Source organism: Berghia stephanieae, chromosome 10 (assembly GCF_034508935.2).
Source record: "Berghia stephanieae isolate SIO BIC M18660-M18661 chromosome 10, UCSD_Bste_1.3, whole genome shotgun sequence".
In the NCBI taxonomy this organism is placed as follows: domain Eukaryota; kingdom Metazoa; phylum Mollusca; class Gastropoda; order Nudibranchia; family Aeolidiidae; genus Berghia; species Berghia stephanieae.
The window spans coordinates 39,086,845-39,104,344 of record NC_088369.1 but is presented as its reverse complement, the minus strand read 5'-3'; the positions used below and the strand labels follow the sequence as shown (position 1 = coordinate 39,104,344).

Sequence of the window (17,500 nt, the reverse complement as noted above, 5' to 3'; positions counted from 1 at the left end):
ATTTCACACTTTTTCAACTTGACTCGCTGTAAACAATATTTAGAAGTGAAATTAAGCTTTGATACATCCTGTAGCTGTACAAAAAGGGTTGATTTAATCATTTATGACAAGAACTCATTTTTGATAAAAAATTGACCTTCTAAAGCCCCCCATAGACGCCGACATCCGCTGATAGCAGGACGGATGACCTATCGCTGTGACCCGATCCCTGCGTTTATCGCAGATGATTTTTGCCCACATACGGGGAGATATTTTTTTGAGGCGATCGGCGATCGGGGGCGTGGCAGTATAAAAAAGTGGACAATTTTTTTTCGGATTTTCGCTGTTTTCACGTCGGATTCGTGATCAGCGTCAAATTTACAATAGGTTTGATACTAAGAACTGTGTGTTTACTCCAAAAATTGGTGAAATTAGAAATAAATATTAATTAATATTAATTATGTGGCCGACAGAACCGATCCCAGTTACTGTCTGTTATTCTATCTTTCGTCTTGCGCACAATAATGATTACTTCTCACTAAATTATATCAATTAGACTGTTGAAGGAACGAAATTGATATCATTCCACTCTTTGTTATTGTATTAAGGCAGTCATTTTGGTAATTAGTTCTCACTAAATTATATCAATCAGACTTTTCACGTTCAAGGTTACTCGTAGTTTTGTGTGACGGTACGTTATTTCCGACTGGTGGATGTTGTGAGCATTTTACCTAAACTCATAGCATCAATAACCGTCCAAGATATTCGCATCATATGTAGCAATAGCTATAAGAGAGAGAGAGAGAGAGAGAGAGAGAGAGAGAGAGAGAGAGAGAGAGAGAGATTTACTTACGCTATATATACCGCTATATTCAATAAAGGTGCTCAAATCACTTTATAAGGGTCTTTGGCCAACATAAAAACATGTTAGACGAGACATGACTGCTAAGCGATATTGCAATTGTTTCCCGACAGAGACGACGCTGTAAACAGCGAAGTACTCATTTTAACAGTGAACAAGGTGAGAGAATGCGAGTAAAGAGCCTTTTCCAAGGACTCAATTATGCGCCACTCAGAGCGGGACTCGAATCCAGTACCGTCCGATCCAAATGCGAGTGTCATTTCACAAGACCACATGCATAGACGCACAAAAAGTGATGAGAGAATAGATTCATATGTATTGAAGGAGGAGAGAGAGCGGATGGAGTGAGTTAAGTTCTTGGATATTTATAGAAGGAACCAAATTGACGTCACTCATCTCATTTTTATTGTTTTGAGACACCCATTTAGTTCTCATTAAAATATATCAGACTATAAAGTTCAAGGCTCCATGTAGATTTTTGGGCTGGAGTGATATTTCTGGCTGGCGGACTTTGTGAGTATTTTAATTTAACACAGAGCATCAATAGAGGAATGAATTTGACGTTAGTCAACCCGTTGTTATTGCTTTTAGACAGCCATTTTTATAATTAACTTATCACTAAGTTATATCAATCAGACTATGAACATTCGAGTTTGCAATTTTGTGTGTTAATATGTTATACCCCGATGGAGATGTCGTGAGTATTTTTCAACTACGCATAACATCAATACATTTGCAATCCGATTTAAGTTTAAAAGCGATGTAAACCACGGACATTTTTCCATTTTGTGGACAATAAAGATTTATTATTATTATTATTATTATTATTATTATTATTATTATATTATTATTATTATTATTATTATTATTATTATTATTATTATTATTATTATTATTATTATTATTATTATTATTATTATTATTTGTAAAACAAATCGACAGTGCTCCCGTGGCGTGGCAGGTTAAACGGGTACTCCTCGGGACTACTTGCATTCGCAGCCCCCCCCCCCCCACCACCACCACCACCACACACACGCACGCAGCTCTTTTCTTTTTCTTTTTTTTTTTTTTTTTTTTTTTTGGGGGGGGGGGGCGTTGTTTGTAGATTATAATTCAAGGTTACAATGCCCACCCTGTCATCCCGTAGTCAAGGCTTTTTGGCATCTGCCAATCCCAAATGTATGTGTCAAGGTCGACCGTCATGTCGCGTCAACGGGTGAGGAAAAAAAAAAAAAAAAAAGAACCGGCATATTATTATATCATCACATTGAAAATTATGAAAACTATTTTTTATTTTGTATGAAACCTTTATAAATTTTACGATGATCAAGAACGTAACTTTTGCCATCTACCTCTTCCTGGCGCAACATTTATAAAAATATTATTTAAAAAAAAATAATAACACAGCATTTATTTGGCGCAATATCCACGTGCTCAAAGCGCTTTACAAGGGGTCCCAACGCAACAGAAATATTAAACTTGAAAGACGAGACATGACGCCTGTCAGGCGATGTGACATTTTTTCCCAACAAAGACAACGAACGGCCATGTACTCGTTTTACACCTGAGTACGGTGAGAGAATGGGAGTAAAGAGCCTTTTCCAAGGACTCAACTCTGCGCCACTCAGAGCGGGTCTCGAAACCCGAATCTTCCGATCCGAAAGCGAGAGTCATACCACTTGGTGCATCACAAAACAGGGAGGGGCACTGTTCTGTCGGCCACATAGCCTCAATATTAATTAAAATTTATTTCTAATTTCATCAATTTTTGGAGTAAAAACATAGTTCTTGGTATCAAACCTATTGTAAATTCGACGCTGATCACGAATCGGACGCGAAAACAGCGGAAATTCGGAAAAAATTGTCCAATTTTTTATACTGCAACGCCCCCGATCGCCGATCGCCTCGAAAAATATTAAGCAAAGCGGGCTTTATGAGCGATGGACCGTCCCTAGGTTTATCGGCCAGGTATTTGGCCACACACATTGCGTTTTCACCCCGGTTTGCCTGATCGTGGTTCGAACGCCTATCAAAACCGTGCGTGTATGGAGCCTTTAACAAAACTTGGCAATATCTCAGTTCAAACCTTTACCACTATCCGACTGATTATGTCATTCACTGTAACATATCGGCTGCGATTCATTTGCTCAGTTTTATGCGCAAGTGATATGCTTGTTAATCAAATGTATTTTAGCAGAAAAAGTGATACCTGGGTCAGTCGTGTTGGCCTTTTTAAAGTACCATTTATTAGCATTTTAAAATACCATTCGCCATTTTTTTTGTAACTTGTTCGATATTTCGTGCAAAATGTATCTGATGATGTGGGTCCGACGTGCATTTATTTGCAGGTCCTATTGCCCAATTCATTATGGGCTCATTGTTGTAATGTAAATCTCAAAATATGACGCAAAATATTGTCCATTACAACAAACAGGCACATAATTGGCTTCAACAGTCATGACGTCACTTCCCTCGTAATGACGCATTGTAACTTAGTAACTGACTCTAAACTATCGGAACAACGGCGAACGCGCTCATGAAATATTTCTCAGACGAGCATAGAAGTGTATCCAGAGGAGAAAAACATTATAAAATATGATCATGTTTTGACTTTTATACATTTTGATCACATGACACATGAAAAGTTCTAGCCTGCATGAAGAATAAAAAATATCGAATTCCTTTGTTTAGAACCACGCTGCTCGCCGTTGCTGGGTGACGTGACATCAGACTATTGAATCCAATTGCGTTCGGATGTCAGACCTACACACACACACACACACACACACACACACACACACATATATATATATATATATATATATATATATATATATATATATATATATATATATATATATATATATATGCGTCGGATAAATCTCATACATATCGTGTACTTATAATATATAAGTGAGTATTAATCGTATCTTTTTCGTTCTGTTCAGGTGCGTATTTACAGGAAAGGATACATCCAAGCCTTGCGGAAAGCGAGGAAAGAAGGAATACGAATTCCTATCAGCGACTTGCCCATCTCAGAGTTCGATCTGGTCAAGATGGAAATGGAAAAGGAAAAAGCCAAACAGGCGGAACTGGAAGCTAAAAAGCTTGCCAAAGAAAACAACAGTTCGCACCATCATCGACTTTCAGTTATAGGTGATCACGGGCAGAACGGAAGTTGTCACAATGCAGATCGGTCGGATGAGGAAGTGGAGGCAAAAGATGGAGACAAGAGGAAGAAACGGGGGCGGTTTTTCAAATCGAAAAAGCATGATAGTCAAGTGTAGACGAATGTGATAGAGATTCTCTTACATAAAATGTTATATATATAAAGTCACTCACTTATTTTTTGCCGATACAATTGTTTTTATGTCCTCCATTTCATCAGTCGACATTTATCCGGATAAATTAAACAATTGTATCGGCACAAATTACGTGAGTGACCTTATATAACATATATATATATATATATATATATATATATATATATATATATATATATATATATATATATATATATATATATATATATATTCATGTATAAAATGATACTGTTTGAAGTCAATATTGATTTCGTGAAGATAAGGTTTTGTGGATTATCTTTGACAGAGCAAAACCTGAGGAATCCATCCAGTGAAGGTCGCTCTTTCCATGTTTTGGATTTTTCTCAGTGCAGTCTGTAATTAATTTAATCTTTTGCTGACCCCGTTAAGTAGTGATCGGGTGGCTGGATCTGTTACATTCTGATGGAAAGTGTGTTTTTGTCAGATTGATTGTCTTGATTGCAAACATTAATTCTGAAAAATGTGATGAGCTGGCACTAATGTTGAAAATATCACGAATTGTTAAAAGTAGAGGACGGGCCGGAAGACAACACAAAGAATTAAAACGTTTGCGGTGACGAGATTGGAACCCCTGAATCCGGCTGGTTTGGCGATGGATGACGTATTGCATAGAATGCTCTCTTAAGTCTAAGAGCGGCTATGTGGTCTAGTGGTATGACACTCGCTTTCGGATCGGAAGGTCCTGGGTTCTAGCCTCGCTTGGTGCATAGTTGAGTCCTTGGAAAAGGCTTTTTACTCACATTTTCTCACCGTACTCATGTGTAAAATGAGTACCTGGCCGTTGACAGCGTTGTTTATGTCGGAAAAAATTGTAATGTTGCCCAATAGGCGTCATGTCTCGTTCTACACGTTACATGTTGCTGTTGGTCAGGGACCCCTTGTAACGTTTAGTGGATATTGCGCTATCTAAAACCTCAATTTTTTAAAAGGATGCTGTATCTGTAACGTTCTGTGTTTTGTTCGATTCTCGGGAACGCATACGTTTTATTCTCATCCGTCTTCTGGCACTTTTTCACTTACTTTGGCAAGATAGTATTGTATTATTTCATATAGCTTTAACTCACTCAATCCTATAGATTTTTGCTACTTTTCAAAATTGGAAAAATATGTATTAAAAATGAGCATTTATATAGATATTTTTATTCAACTATCATTTACATACAAAATAAAACTAAAAACATTAGCATTGATACTACGCCTATAATTGGCCTCAGAAAAATGTTGTAAAAGTAACCCGAGTAAACTACGGATATAGTCGGTGTAAGGGTTGAGTGAGTTAACAGTTAACACTAAAGAAACAAGAATTAACTTCGGCAATCTGGACATGTTGGTGCTAAAGGACACTATCTACAGCCTTGGGCATAAACCGTCCGCCTTGAGCAGAACCCATCTACCCGATCCGAGAAAATGCCCAATGTAAAGTCTGGAATGGTACTTAATTTTTTTATATCTATTTATTGGCCTTTTTTGTTGAGGATATTTTACACGATGATATTGTGCACATGCGCTACTACCTCAAGTGCCTATTTTAGATTTGTGCTTGCTGTCACCACCAATAACCCTACCATCACTTCCGCTACCACTACCATTTCCATTACCACCGCCATCACCATCACCACCATCATCATCATCATCATCATCATCATCATCACCATCATCATCATCATCATCATCATCACCACCACCACCACCACCACCACCATCATCATCATCATCGTGTTCACCTTATCGCTACCATGTAATTTTATAACACGTATAACTTAATGACAAATTGCTATATTTATAGACAATAGAGTTCTATCATCATCATCATCATCATCATCATCATCATCATCATCATCATCATCATCATCATCATCCTGCTCCTCATCATCATCACATAGTATACTCAAATTCCCACAAAGATCACGTTAATTTGATGCTGAAAATTCATTGTATGTAATCAGGTGGTCTTGTGTTCGATCCACTGTCAAGGAATGCTGAGTTTTGATAATGATTTTTTACCTTGTGTTTCTTCTTTTTTTCCCCTTGTTTTTCTAGCACTGAGAGGGTATCGATAGCCGTGTTTGTTGAAAAAAAAATAATTAATCAATGCGGCTATGTGGTCTAGTGGTATGACACTCGCTTTCGGATCGGAATGTCCTGGGTTCGAGCCTCGCGCTCGGCGCATAATTGAGTCCTTGGAAAAGGCTTTTTACTCACATTCTCTCACCGTACTCAGGTGTAAAATGAGTACCTGGCCGTTAACAGCGTTGTCTTTGTCCGAAAAATTGTAATATCGCCTAACAGGCGTCATGTCCCGTCCTACGTGGTAAATGTTGCTGTTGTCCAGGGACCCCTTGTAAAGCGCTTTGAGCACATTTTAGTGGGTATTGCGCTATATAAAGCTCAATTATATGCAGTCATTCTTTTTCTGATCCTCTTGTTGTTGACCCAGCAGTGATTGGGTAGCTTGGTCTATCTGTTATACCTGGCGGAAAGTACTTTGCGATTGGCTAGCTAGCGTACCATCTAAAGAGTGGCAAGCAAGTGCTATTGTCCTCATACACCATATAAAACACGATAACACTCTATTGTAGTGCCGCGCTGAGGACCGGTCCCCCGGTTGTTTATCTGAGAACCGGGGACCGGTTCCAAAGTGGAGAACCGTTGGCGGTTCTCTCTTCTTACAACCTTTCAACGGTTCCAGCGATTCTCGCACCATACTACTGTCGTTTCTTTGTCCAAGCGATCCTTTGCCTCGGTTCTTGATGTAACCTCTTTTCCACCAAACACCACCCATCCCACTTAATTAATCGCACTCACCCCCCTTTGCTATAAACTCTATTGCACCTCGTGGCTCTGAAGAGAAACTTTCTTGTCTGGCTCTGTAATATATAATGCATCTTTTCATATTATTTTAAAAAAATCTTTCTCCAGTGTTATCAAGTTTTTGTTTTTTTTTCATAATGAACACAGGGGGCAGCGTGGCTCAGCGGTGCGGTCTTTGCTTCGTACCCGAAAGGTACCGAGTTCGATCACCCACCGCTGCGCTGTGAGGTCTTGAGCAAGTGACCTCGTCCTAGCTCAATTTGCGGCGCTGCACTGCGGCTGACGCCTGGATTATTCCAGTCTTCCCTAGGAATGGACCGTAGAGACAAATTTCCCCTATGGGATGAATGAAGGGAATTATCACTGGAGGTCGGTCAATAGAGCGAAGTTGTTTTGTGCCGCCCTATATTTTCCGTAGATTAGCATGTCAACCAAACAAAAAACTTCAATTTTAAAATTTTGATAAAATTAAAAATTTAGCACATACTGCTTTTTGTTTTAAATTTAATATTTGATGACTCGTGCGTCGCTCGCGAAGGTAGCGTCAAATCGGCACGTTTCATCTTTCCCCCGTTGCCTGCGTGGGGTGACAATGAGCGGAGGGTGTGGTGTGGTGGGGAAGTTTTTTGTTTTGTTTATATGAGCCAGTCTTCGTTTGGCCGTCCTGTCCTTATCCTATACTCTGTTGTACCTTGAAGAAAGTTAGTTACCACTCCCCAATCTCCCTCCACCCTCCCTCCCCAACTAACTATTGTCTTTCACTGCTAAAATAATTAGGCCAAGACGGCCAATCTAGCGATGCACGCCCTGAGGTCCTACTTGGGATAAATTAAAACCATATCAGTTTTATCACTGAAAGAAGAGGCTTTGCTTCACTTAGATATACGGATGAAGAGAATGGCAATAAATATATATTTTATCATTGTTGGTTTTGCTTAAATATATATTAAATATCAAAAAGAACAGTAAACAAAGTATGCACCGAGAAGAGCCCAATGGTACTATAAATAAAAATCCCTGACCCCACGGAGTCCTTCATCCCCGCACACTCCCAACGATCCCTACTCAACTTGTATTGTGTGCATTGTCTAATAATAGTATAATTATAAAGATGTCGCTGATTGTGTGTGAAGTTAACAAGTGCTTTGCGTTTGGATTTTAATGTGGATTTTTAAATTCACTTATTCTAAAGTTGTGTGTCATACCGTAAGTATTCAGAGAAAATGTATTATCGCTGTTGTCATTGTTTATGAAACCTACCTGTCTTTATCTTGAATCATTTATTTTAAAAAGTTACTTCTGTAATTTGTAACCAATCATGAATCATGTTGATTTTTTAATTGAAAATCGATTCCGACACTTATCCCCTCAAGAGAAAATAGTGGTGAAAGATTTAGGTCCACACAAACCAGTGAATTTTAACTTAGTTTCTAACACACCGAGGAGACAGCGCCGATTTAATAATGATTATTTTTAAAATGTTGAATGGCTTACTGCCAGTGAAAGCCGTAAAACGCTTCATTGTTTTTATTGCTTGAGTTTTGGTGATGTATGCTATAACGGACAACAGGAGGATTCAGTGATATTGCGCACATCTCTCAGACACTGAAGAAACATTCTGAATCAAATAGCCATGTCACAGATGCTGTTAAATATAAACTTTTCAACGTTGTAGACATAAGAAATCAGTTGGAAACAGGATATGCTGCGTCTGTGAGTCGTAATGAACAGGTGAAAGTTAACAGACAAGTTTTGTCCAAGATAATTGATGCTCTTTTGTGAGTACGTCTCGTTAATATTCTAACACACACACACACACACATACACGCACACACAAATACACGCACATATGCAAACAATTGCAATACCCCCCTCCACACACACACACACACACACACACACACACACACACACACACACACACACATATATATATACAAAGTAGGTCAAATTAAGTTAAATTAACTAGACCAATAAAATTTGATTCTGTATTTCGGATTTGTGCCGCCTTAAATACAATGTGACCAACCGCCCCTGGGAATTATTATTATTATTATTATTATTATTATTATTATTATTATTATTATTATTATTATTATTATTATTATTATTATTATTATTATTATTATTATTATCATCATCATCCCAGCCAGTAACGAACGAAATCTGATAATCACATTCTCATGAAGCCAAAACTAACTGCTAAAACTAGCCATCATTTAAAAAAAAATTTCGTGACCCCTTTCCCAGAACCCCCCTCCAAGACATAATTTCAGTGATCATGAAAACTTCTTTTTAAAAAAATCTTGAAAACTCCTACATTTAAGTGTTGCTGTTGTTCAGGGACCATTTGTAAAGCGCTTTGAGCACGTTTAGTGGATAGAGTGCTAATATAAAAAGCTCAAGTTTTTGTGGGGGGTTTTTTATGGATAAGACTGTATAATTTTACATGCTTAGTTTTATGGGTAGGTCTTGCGGCTCTTTTCTTCATTCTCAGTATTTTGTCCGAGTTACTTTATCTGGGTGCCCGACGTCTTTTTCCGGAAGACGGCAGAGTAGGACCGCAGTGCCGGTGTACCACGCGAGAATGACTCTACCAAAAAAAAAAAAGACTAGAGATAAATTAGCGTACGCGAGGCACACTATAGAGTCGGTCTCGCGTACGCCAATTTAACTCTAGAGTGATTTTTTTTTTTTTTTGGTAGAATCATTCTCGCGTGGTACATACACCGGATCGGCGGAGTCAAGTCTCCGGTGTGAGTGAGTCCTAAAACCCCTAAAACGAAACAAAAACAAACAAGAATGATAACCCAAATTGATTGATATAATTTATGGTCCCATTAGTGTGATAAGATACTCTCAAAATCAGCGCAAAATGTTTTCCCATTACCACAATGTATGTTAAATCAAGCCCATAGTTGTATTCGGTTGTCAGACCTGTTAATATGTATACACGTGTGAGTTATATTGGGTGTTATTTACTTTATTACACAGGCCAGTGTTGTTATATCCTTGTGTGATATTATTTTCAAAACATTCCTGTATGTACACCACCACTATGTATTTTACATGATTCGAAGATTGATATTTTCATCTTAACAGCAATATCTTGTAAAGCGCTTTAAGCACATTTAGTGGATATTGCCCTATATAAAGCTCAATTAAAATTAAATCTCATTTGTCTGTAGTGTTTCATGCATCCTGTTTTGTTGATAACGGGGAAACCCGAAACGTCAATTTTATCTGTTTTCGCATATTAAATTGAAGCTTACATTCAATTTCACATTAAATTATATTTTTATGTAGATATAACATTTTATTAAAATTTGCCGCAAAATTTGTCTTTTGTCAAATGTTTCAATGTAGAGAATCCTGTTTGTATTTAATTTTAATATAATTCATTTGTGGCGATGTGGTCTAGTGGTATGACACTCGATTTTGGATCGGAAGGTCCTGGGTTCGATCCTCGCTCGGCGCATAGTTGAGTCCTTGGAGAAGGCTCTTTACTCATATTCTCTCACCCTACTCCGGTGTAAAATGAGTACATGTCCGTTAACAGCGTTGTCTCTTTCCGAACAAATTGTAAAATCGCCTAACATTGCGTCATGCCCCGTACTAAGTGTTAAATGTTGCTGTTGGCCAGGGACCTCTTGTAAAGCGCTTTGAACATATTTAGTGGATATTACGCTATATAAAGCTCATTAAAAAATTTTTACTGGGAAAAAGGCATGAATTTTTACTAAGATGCCGATAGTGTTGATGAGATGAAGGACGACCGTGATGATGAGGATGATGATGATGATGATGATGATAAATAATGATAGGAATGATGATGACGACGATAATGTTGACGACGCTGCTGCTGCTGCTGCTGCTGCTGATGATGATGATGATGATGATGATGATGATGGTGATGATGATGGTGATGACGATGATGATGATGATGATGACGATGATGATGATGATGATGATGATGATGATGATGATGATGATGATGATGATGATGATGATGGTGGTGGTGATGAATGATGATGATGATGATGATGATGATGATGATGATGATGATGATGATGATGATGATGATGGTGATGATGCTGATTGTGATGATGATGATGATGATGATGATGATGATGATGATGATGATGATGATGATGATGATGATGATGATGATGATGATGGTGATGATGATGATGGTGGTGATGATGGTGGTGATGATGATGATGATGATGTGATGATAAATAATGATAGGAATGATGATGACGACGACGACGATGATGATGACGCCGCTGCTCCTGTTGATGATGATGATGGTAGTGATGATGATGATGATGATGATGATGATGATGATGATGATGATGATAAATATCGTCCCTCGCAAAATGATAAATCCACCAGACTGGTAACCCCTCATATATGTGTGTGTGCGCGTCTGTGTGTGTGTGTGTGTGTGTGTGTGTGTGTGTGGCGTGTGTGCGTATCTCTAACTGTCGCACACCGACATAATCCTACACACACATACAACACACCACACACATTGATACACATACATACATCTAACATGATGATAATTATTCGGTTATTTCTTCTTAGCTTTTTTTTCTTCCTTCCTTAAAATCGTTTTTTTTTTCTTTTCTGCCTTTCTGTGATTCTTCCTTTTTCCTCTAGCTCGAAGACAATAACTGAACAAATCCATTATTTAAAATGGAAAAAAGCCAGAAAAAAAAAAATTAGAACTGCAAACGAAATAATCCATCATCAACCCTTTCCCCCCCCCCCCCCCCCACCCCCCCCCCCCCCCCCCCCCCCGTTCTCCATCTCTCCCATCTGCCAACTTGAAATTTGAAAGATTCGCACACATAGTTGGGCAAAGTAGTGTAGCACTATAACATACATTATAATTATAGATATAACGAAGATGACGTCACTCTGGTCTTTGTTATTGCTTTTTGCCATCCACATTTACGTGTAATTCTCACTAAACTGTATTAACTAGACTATAAACGCTCTTGGTTACACATAGTTTTATACTGCCCACTGTGTAATGGGAAAAAATATCTCCCGAAACAAATTCTATACATTTAACTGTTTCCCTTTAAGACATGGACTCCGGCTAGGCCCTGGCAAAACTAAGTAATATCATTTCAGTACAAGGACAGAAAGTAATTGGAAATCAGATATAGGCGGATAGAAGACAAAACAAGAGACCTCCCTGTGCTGCTCGAAGCTCGAAGAAATAAATAACAATGTGAAATTGAATGTAAGCTTCAATTTAATATACGAAAAAAAAAATATAAAATGGACGTTTCGGGTTTCCCCTTTATCAACAAAACAGGAGGAATGAAACACTACAGACGAATTATCTCATTCGACTGTAGTGTTTGTTGATAAATGGGAAACCCGAAACGTCCATTCTATCTGTTTTCGTATATTAAATTGAAGCTTACATTCAATTTCATATTGTTATTTATCCCTGTGCACCGTGGGAGGAAAAAAGACCCCCGCCCAGGTGTTTTGGCGTTCAACTTTCTCTTCCAACGAGTTCCAATGAATGAAATATGCCTTAGTTGTTTTGCAGTTTGAGCCAAAATGCTCGTAGTTTTACGAATGATTCGTCCTGGTTGGTAGGTCTGCACTCTCTCTCTCTCTCTCTCTCTCTCTCTCTCTCTCTCTCTCTCTCTCTCTCTCTCTCTCATTCTTCCCAGTACCCTACAAAACATTTGCTTTGCTTGTTATAATATTGTAAATTGAAGTCGGCGTCTTAAGTCGTGGGATTAAGGCTGGAAAGGGGGGGGGGGGGGGGAGAGAGAGAATTTATGGCAGACAATAAAACAGCAAACGTGCAAGGTTAGATAACGATAACAGTAATGACATCTGACACGAAGATGCGAGTGAGTATGTATGGGGGGGTACAGCAAGCAGTATCTTAAAGATGTATAATATAATTTGGCAAAGAACACGACGAGAGAGAAAAAAACGTAAAAATTAATGAAAAATAAATATTATACTTTTACAAAGTGCCTGTCTGCTCTCCACTCTCCACTCACTTTTCTAAGTTAATATTATTCAAGCACAATAATATCGGAGCTTGCTCAATGTCTCTATGTTATATTATTGTGTTTGTGTTGTGAATAGTTTTAGCATTTGGCTGCTGGCTTGTAAACCAACTACGTGGAATAGTTTGTGTGTCTTTAACTTGAACCGAAGCCATCGTGTATCATAATGGCTTCGCAGGAATCCATGACCTCAAGAAGTCGGGAGAGGGAGACCCAGAATTGACGTTTGAAACAACTTTTTTTTGTTTGTTTGTTTCTTGGTTGCTGTTTGTTTTTGTTGTTTTTTTGTTTTTTTTTTTTTTTGTTTTTTTTTTTTTTTTGAGTGGTGGATGTCGTCGACAGCATAGCGTCCGTCTCACGGCTAGGCGGAATTGTCGTATCAGTAAGGCCGTGGGTTCGAGCCCCCGTCGCCGCGAAATTTTTATTCTTTATGTCTTCTTGCACTTTTCTACTCACTTCATTTTCTGTTATTATACTTTAATAAAATATGTTTTCACCATCATTTTATTAATTAACTTTTGCTTATTCGGTTTGTTTGTTTTTTTTAATTTAAGGGTTCGGCGGCGCTTGAGACATATTTAGGTCATTCCGCGCCGGTAAAAAGGAAGAAAATAGGATAGTAAAAAAAAACAACATAAATTTAAAATTGAAAGCACACAAGAAAAAGAAAGATAAAGGGGAATGGTTCAAATCGGGAACAGATGTAGATTCCAAGACCACACCAACAGTGTACTTAGTTTGAGATCACTGAAAAGGAAGACAAAGAAGAATTGGTTGAAACAGGGAACAGATCTAGATTCCAATGTACTTAGTTTGAAATTACCCAAAAGTCTCATCCAGACAACAGCACAAGATCCTTCTGAGAGGAGCACACTCAAATGTTTACAAGATATGTTCCAAAAATAAAAATAAATATCAGGACATAGCAAAGAAATGATTTATAAGAGAGAAAATTATCACCTCCCAAAATTTGTTTTTGTTTTTAAGGGTTTTACGGCGCTTGCAACACATTTAGGTTATATCAGCGCCAGTAAAAAGGAAGAAAATGGGATAGTAAAAGGTTCTAGAATTACAATTAAAGCACACAAGAGAAAGTAAGACAAAGGGAACTGGGAACAAATAGGGAACAGATGTAGATTCCAAGAGCATACCACCAATGTACTTAGTTTGAGATCACCTATATGTCTCATCCGGACACAAGCACAATATCCAACAAAGAGGAATACACTCAGGTGCTTACATTATACATTCAAAATAACACACAAATATAATAATACATGACAGAGAGATGATTTACAAGGAAAACAATATCATCTCCCAAAACAATAACTATGCATTTGACTGTTTCCCTCCCAGCCAAGACTCCGGCCAGGGCCAGGACAAAACCAAGTAATCTCATTCTAAGACAAAGACAGAAAGCATTTTGTTTGTTTTGTTTTTGTTTTTAAGGGTTTTACGGCGCTTGCAACACATTTAGGTTATATCAGCGCCGGTAAAAAGGAAGAAAATGGGATAGTAAAAAGTTCTAGAATTACAATTAAAGCACCCAAGAAAAAGTAAGACAAAGGGGAACTGGGAACAAATAAGGATCAGATGTAGATTCCAAGAGCACACTACCAATGTACTTAGTTTGAAATCACCTACAAGTCTCATCCAGACACAAGCACAAAATCCAACAAAGAGGAACACACTCAAATGCTTACATTAAACATTCAAAATAAAAATAATAATACATAACAGAGAGATGATTTACAAGGAAAAAATATCATCTCCCAAAACAATAACTATGCATTTGACTGTTTCCCTCCCAGCCAGGACTCCAACCAGGGCCAGGAAAAAACCAAGTAATCTCATTCCAAGACAAAAGCAGAAAGCATGTTGGAAAACAGATATAAGGGGATAGAAGACACAGTATGTACCTCCCTGCCCGCTATGGGAGGTCAGGATCCCCACCCAGGAAAGCATTTTGGAAAACAGACATAGGGGGACAGAAGACACAGTATATACCTCCCTGCTCACTATGGGAGGTCAGGAACCCCGCCTAGTAAATCAATACTCTACATTTGACTGCTTCCTTCTCAGCAAGATAAACAAGTAATCCATCAAGACAAGGACGCAACTGAAAACGATATGGGGGTCGGTTGGTGAGAATAACTGGTCACAAAAAAAGGAGGACATTTTTCAGAGCGGAAAGATACATGCGACGATAACCTATAAATTTGAATTCCATTAAAATTTACTGAGATACAAAATCCAAAATAATGTCTCTCGCAGCATTCGGACACCACATACAGCAAGGAGGAATTTCAAATGTTGAAATTGTAGTTGCAACATATTGTGGTTGTAGTAATGGTGTTGGTTGGGGTGATGATGTGGTGGTGGTTGTAGTTGTACTGGTCGTAGGGATGATGATGGGGTGGTGGTTGTAGTAGTAGGGGTGGTAAGGATGATGATGTGGTGGTGGTTGTAGTAGTAGTGGTAGGGAGGATGATGTGGTGGTGGTGATAGGGATGATGATGTGGTGGTGGTGGTTGTAGTAGTAGTAGTGGTGGTGGTTGTAATAGTAGTGTTGGTGGTTGTAGTTGCAGTGATAGCAAGGATGTTGTAGTAGTTGTGGTGAGTCATTTTTACTCATAAAAAAAAAAATGAAAAAAAGGTGGAATAGTGATGGCGATGGGCGAAGATAAACCACCATTTAGGCGGAAGATTCTCCGCCCCGGGGGATAGAAGACGCAGTAAGAGCCTCCCTCCCACTATGGTTTGTTTTTTTTTTTGTTTTTAAGGGTTTTACGGCGCTTGCAACACATCAAGGTCATATCAGCGCCAGTAAAAAGGAAGAAAATGGGATAGTAAAAAGTTCTATAATTACAATTAAAGCACAAAAGAAAAGGTAAGACAAAGGGGAATTGGTTCAAATAGGAAACAGATGTCCATTCCAAGAGCACACTGTCAAAGTACTTAGTTTGAGATTACCTAAAAGTCTCATCCAGACAAAAGCACAGGTCCCAACTAAGAGGAATACACTCAAATGTTTGCCAATCCTATAATATAATATGTAAACTGAACATAATACAATGCATAACAGAGAGATGATTTACAAGGAAAAAAAATATCATCTCCCAAAACTATAACTATACATTCGACTATATCCCTCCCAGCTATGGAACTCCGGCAAGGATCAGGACAAAACCAAGTAATCTCATTCCAAGACAATGACAGGAAACAATTGAAAAGCAGGTACAGGGGGATAGAAGACACAGTAAGTACCTCCCTGCCCACTTTGGGAGGTCGGAACCCCACCCAGCCTCCCACTATGGGAGGTCAGGAACCCCATCAGACACAGCAAGTAACCTCATGTCCCCCATGGAAGGTCAAAAGACCCCGCCACCCAGCCAAAAATTGGGTTTTCAAAGAAGAGATACTATCAGAAAAACAATATAAAATATAAAAACAAAATGGGTATCATAAAAAAGAGTATTGATTCAAATTTATTACGTGAAACTTACTTGAACGTATGGCGATTAACTAGATTTGCGAAATGGTACAACACTTTTGCATCAAAAACACAAAGATTGTCGCATACAGCAGACTGGCGTGAGAATTTGTTTTAAAATCATCTTTATCATCTGACTTTTATAATTCAATTAATGAAACAAAAATTAACAATCTCGAAGTATAATTCTGTGCATTGTTGCATTCTAGAAATATAATTATCATAAGTTCAAAACTAACTTAAGGATCATCTGAAGGCATATTGCTTATTCACTCTGCATATTGGTGTACACACACACACTCTCTCTCTCTCCCTCTCTCCCTCCCTCTCTCTCTCTCTCCCTCCCTCTCTCTCTCTCCCTCTCTCTCTCTCTCTCTCTCTCTCTCTCTCTCTCTCTCTCTCTCTCTCTCTCTCTCTCTCTCTCTCTCTCTCTCTCTCTCTCTCTCTCTCTCTCTCTCTCTCTCTCTCTCTGTGTATGTTGGTCTGATTTCAAAATATCAAAAACTTTACCATATCATAACATAACTAACATTGCATAAGATAGTAAGGGTTTCTTAGGTCAAAGGCCTTTGAATATCATGTGAAATAAAAATTTGTTTTAAAAGTTCAGGACAAAAATTTCCTGTACGATCATGATTGTGATCAGCATTTACACCATGAGCAATAAAAACAAATAGGCATATTACTATTAAACCTTATTCATCTTATACATATTTATTTTAAATTCACCCCCCCCCCCCCCCCCCAACAAATATAATAAAACATAACAGAGAGATGATTTACAAAGGAAAAAAATATCATCTCCCAAAACAATAACTATGCATTTGACTGTTTCCCTCCCAGCTAGGACTCCGACCAGGGCCAGGAAAAAACCAAGTAATCTCATTCCAAGACAAAGACAGAAAGCATGTTGGAAAACAGGTATAAGGGGATAGAAGACACAGTAGGTACCCCACTG

General features: G+C 38.3%; 2 protein-coding genes across 2 annotated transcripts in view; one reads left to right on the top strand and one right to left on the bottom strand.

The window, feature by feature from the left end:
* The window catches only part of LOC144981105 (stimulated by retinoic acid gene 6 protein-like), a 63,373-nt gene extending 59,133 nt beyond the window's left edge, over nt 1-4,240 (top strand). The window contains exon 19 of the mRNA XM_078929234.1: nt 3,790-4,240. Within this exon, the coding sequence (XP_078785360.1) occupies nt 3,790-4,128 (339 nt within the window). The 3' untranslated portion in view covers nt 4,129-4,240. The remainder of the gene's footprint in view (nt 1-3,789) is intronic.
* Nucleotides 4,241-17,293: 13,053 nt separating this feature from the next.
* Nucleotides 17,294-17,500, bottom strand: part of LOC144981104 (uncharacterized) — an 11,862-nt gene continuing 11,655 nt past the window's right edge. The window contains exon 4 of the transcript XR_013647010.1: nt 17,294-17,500. This exon is cut by the window's right edge and continues 44 nt beyond it. The gene's annotated coding sequence lies outside the window, so the exon portion shown is untranslated.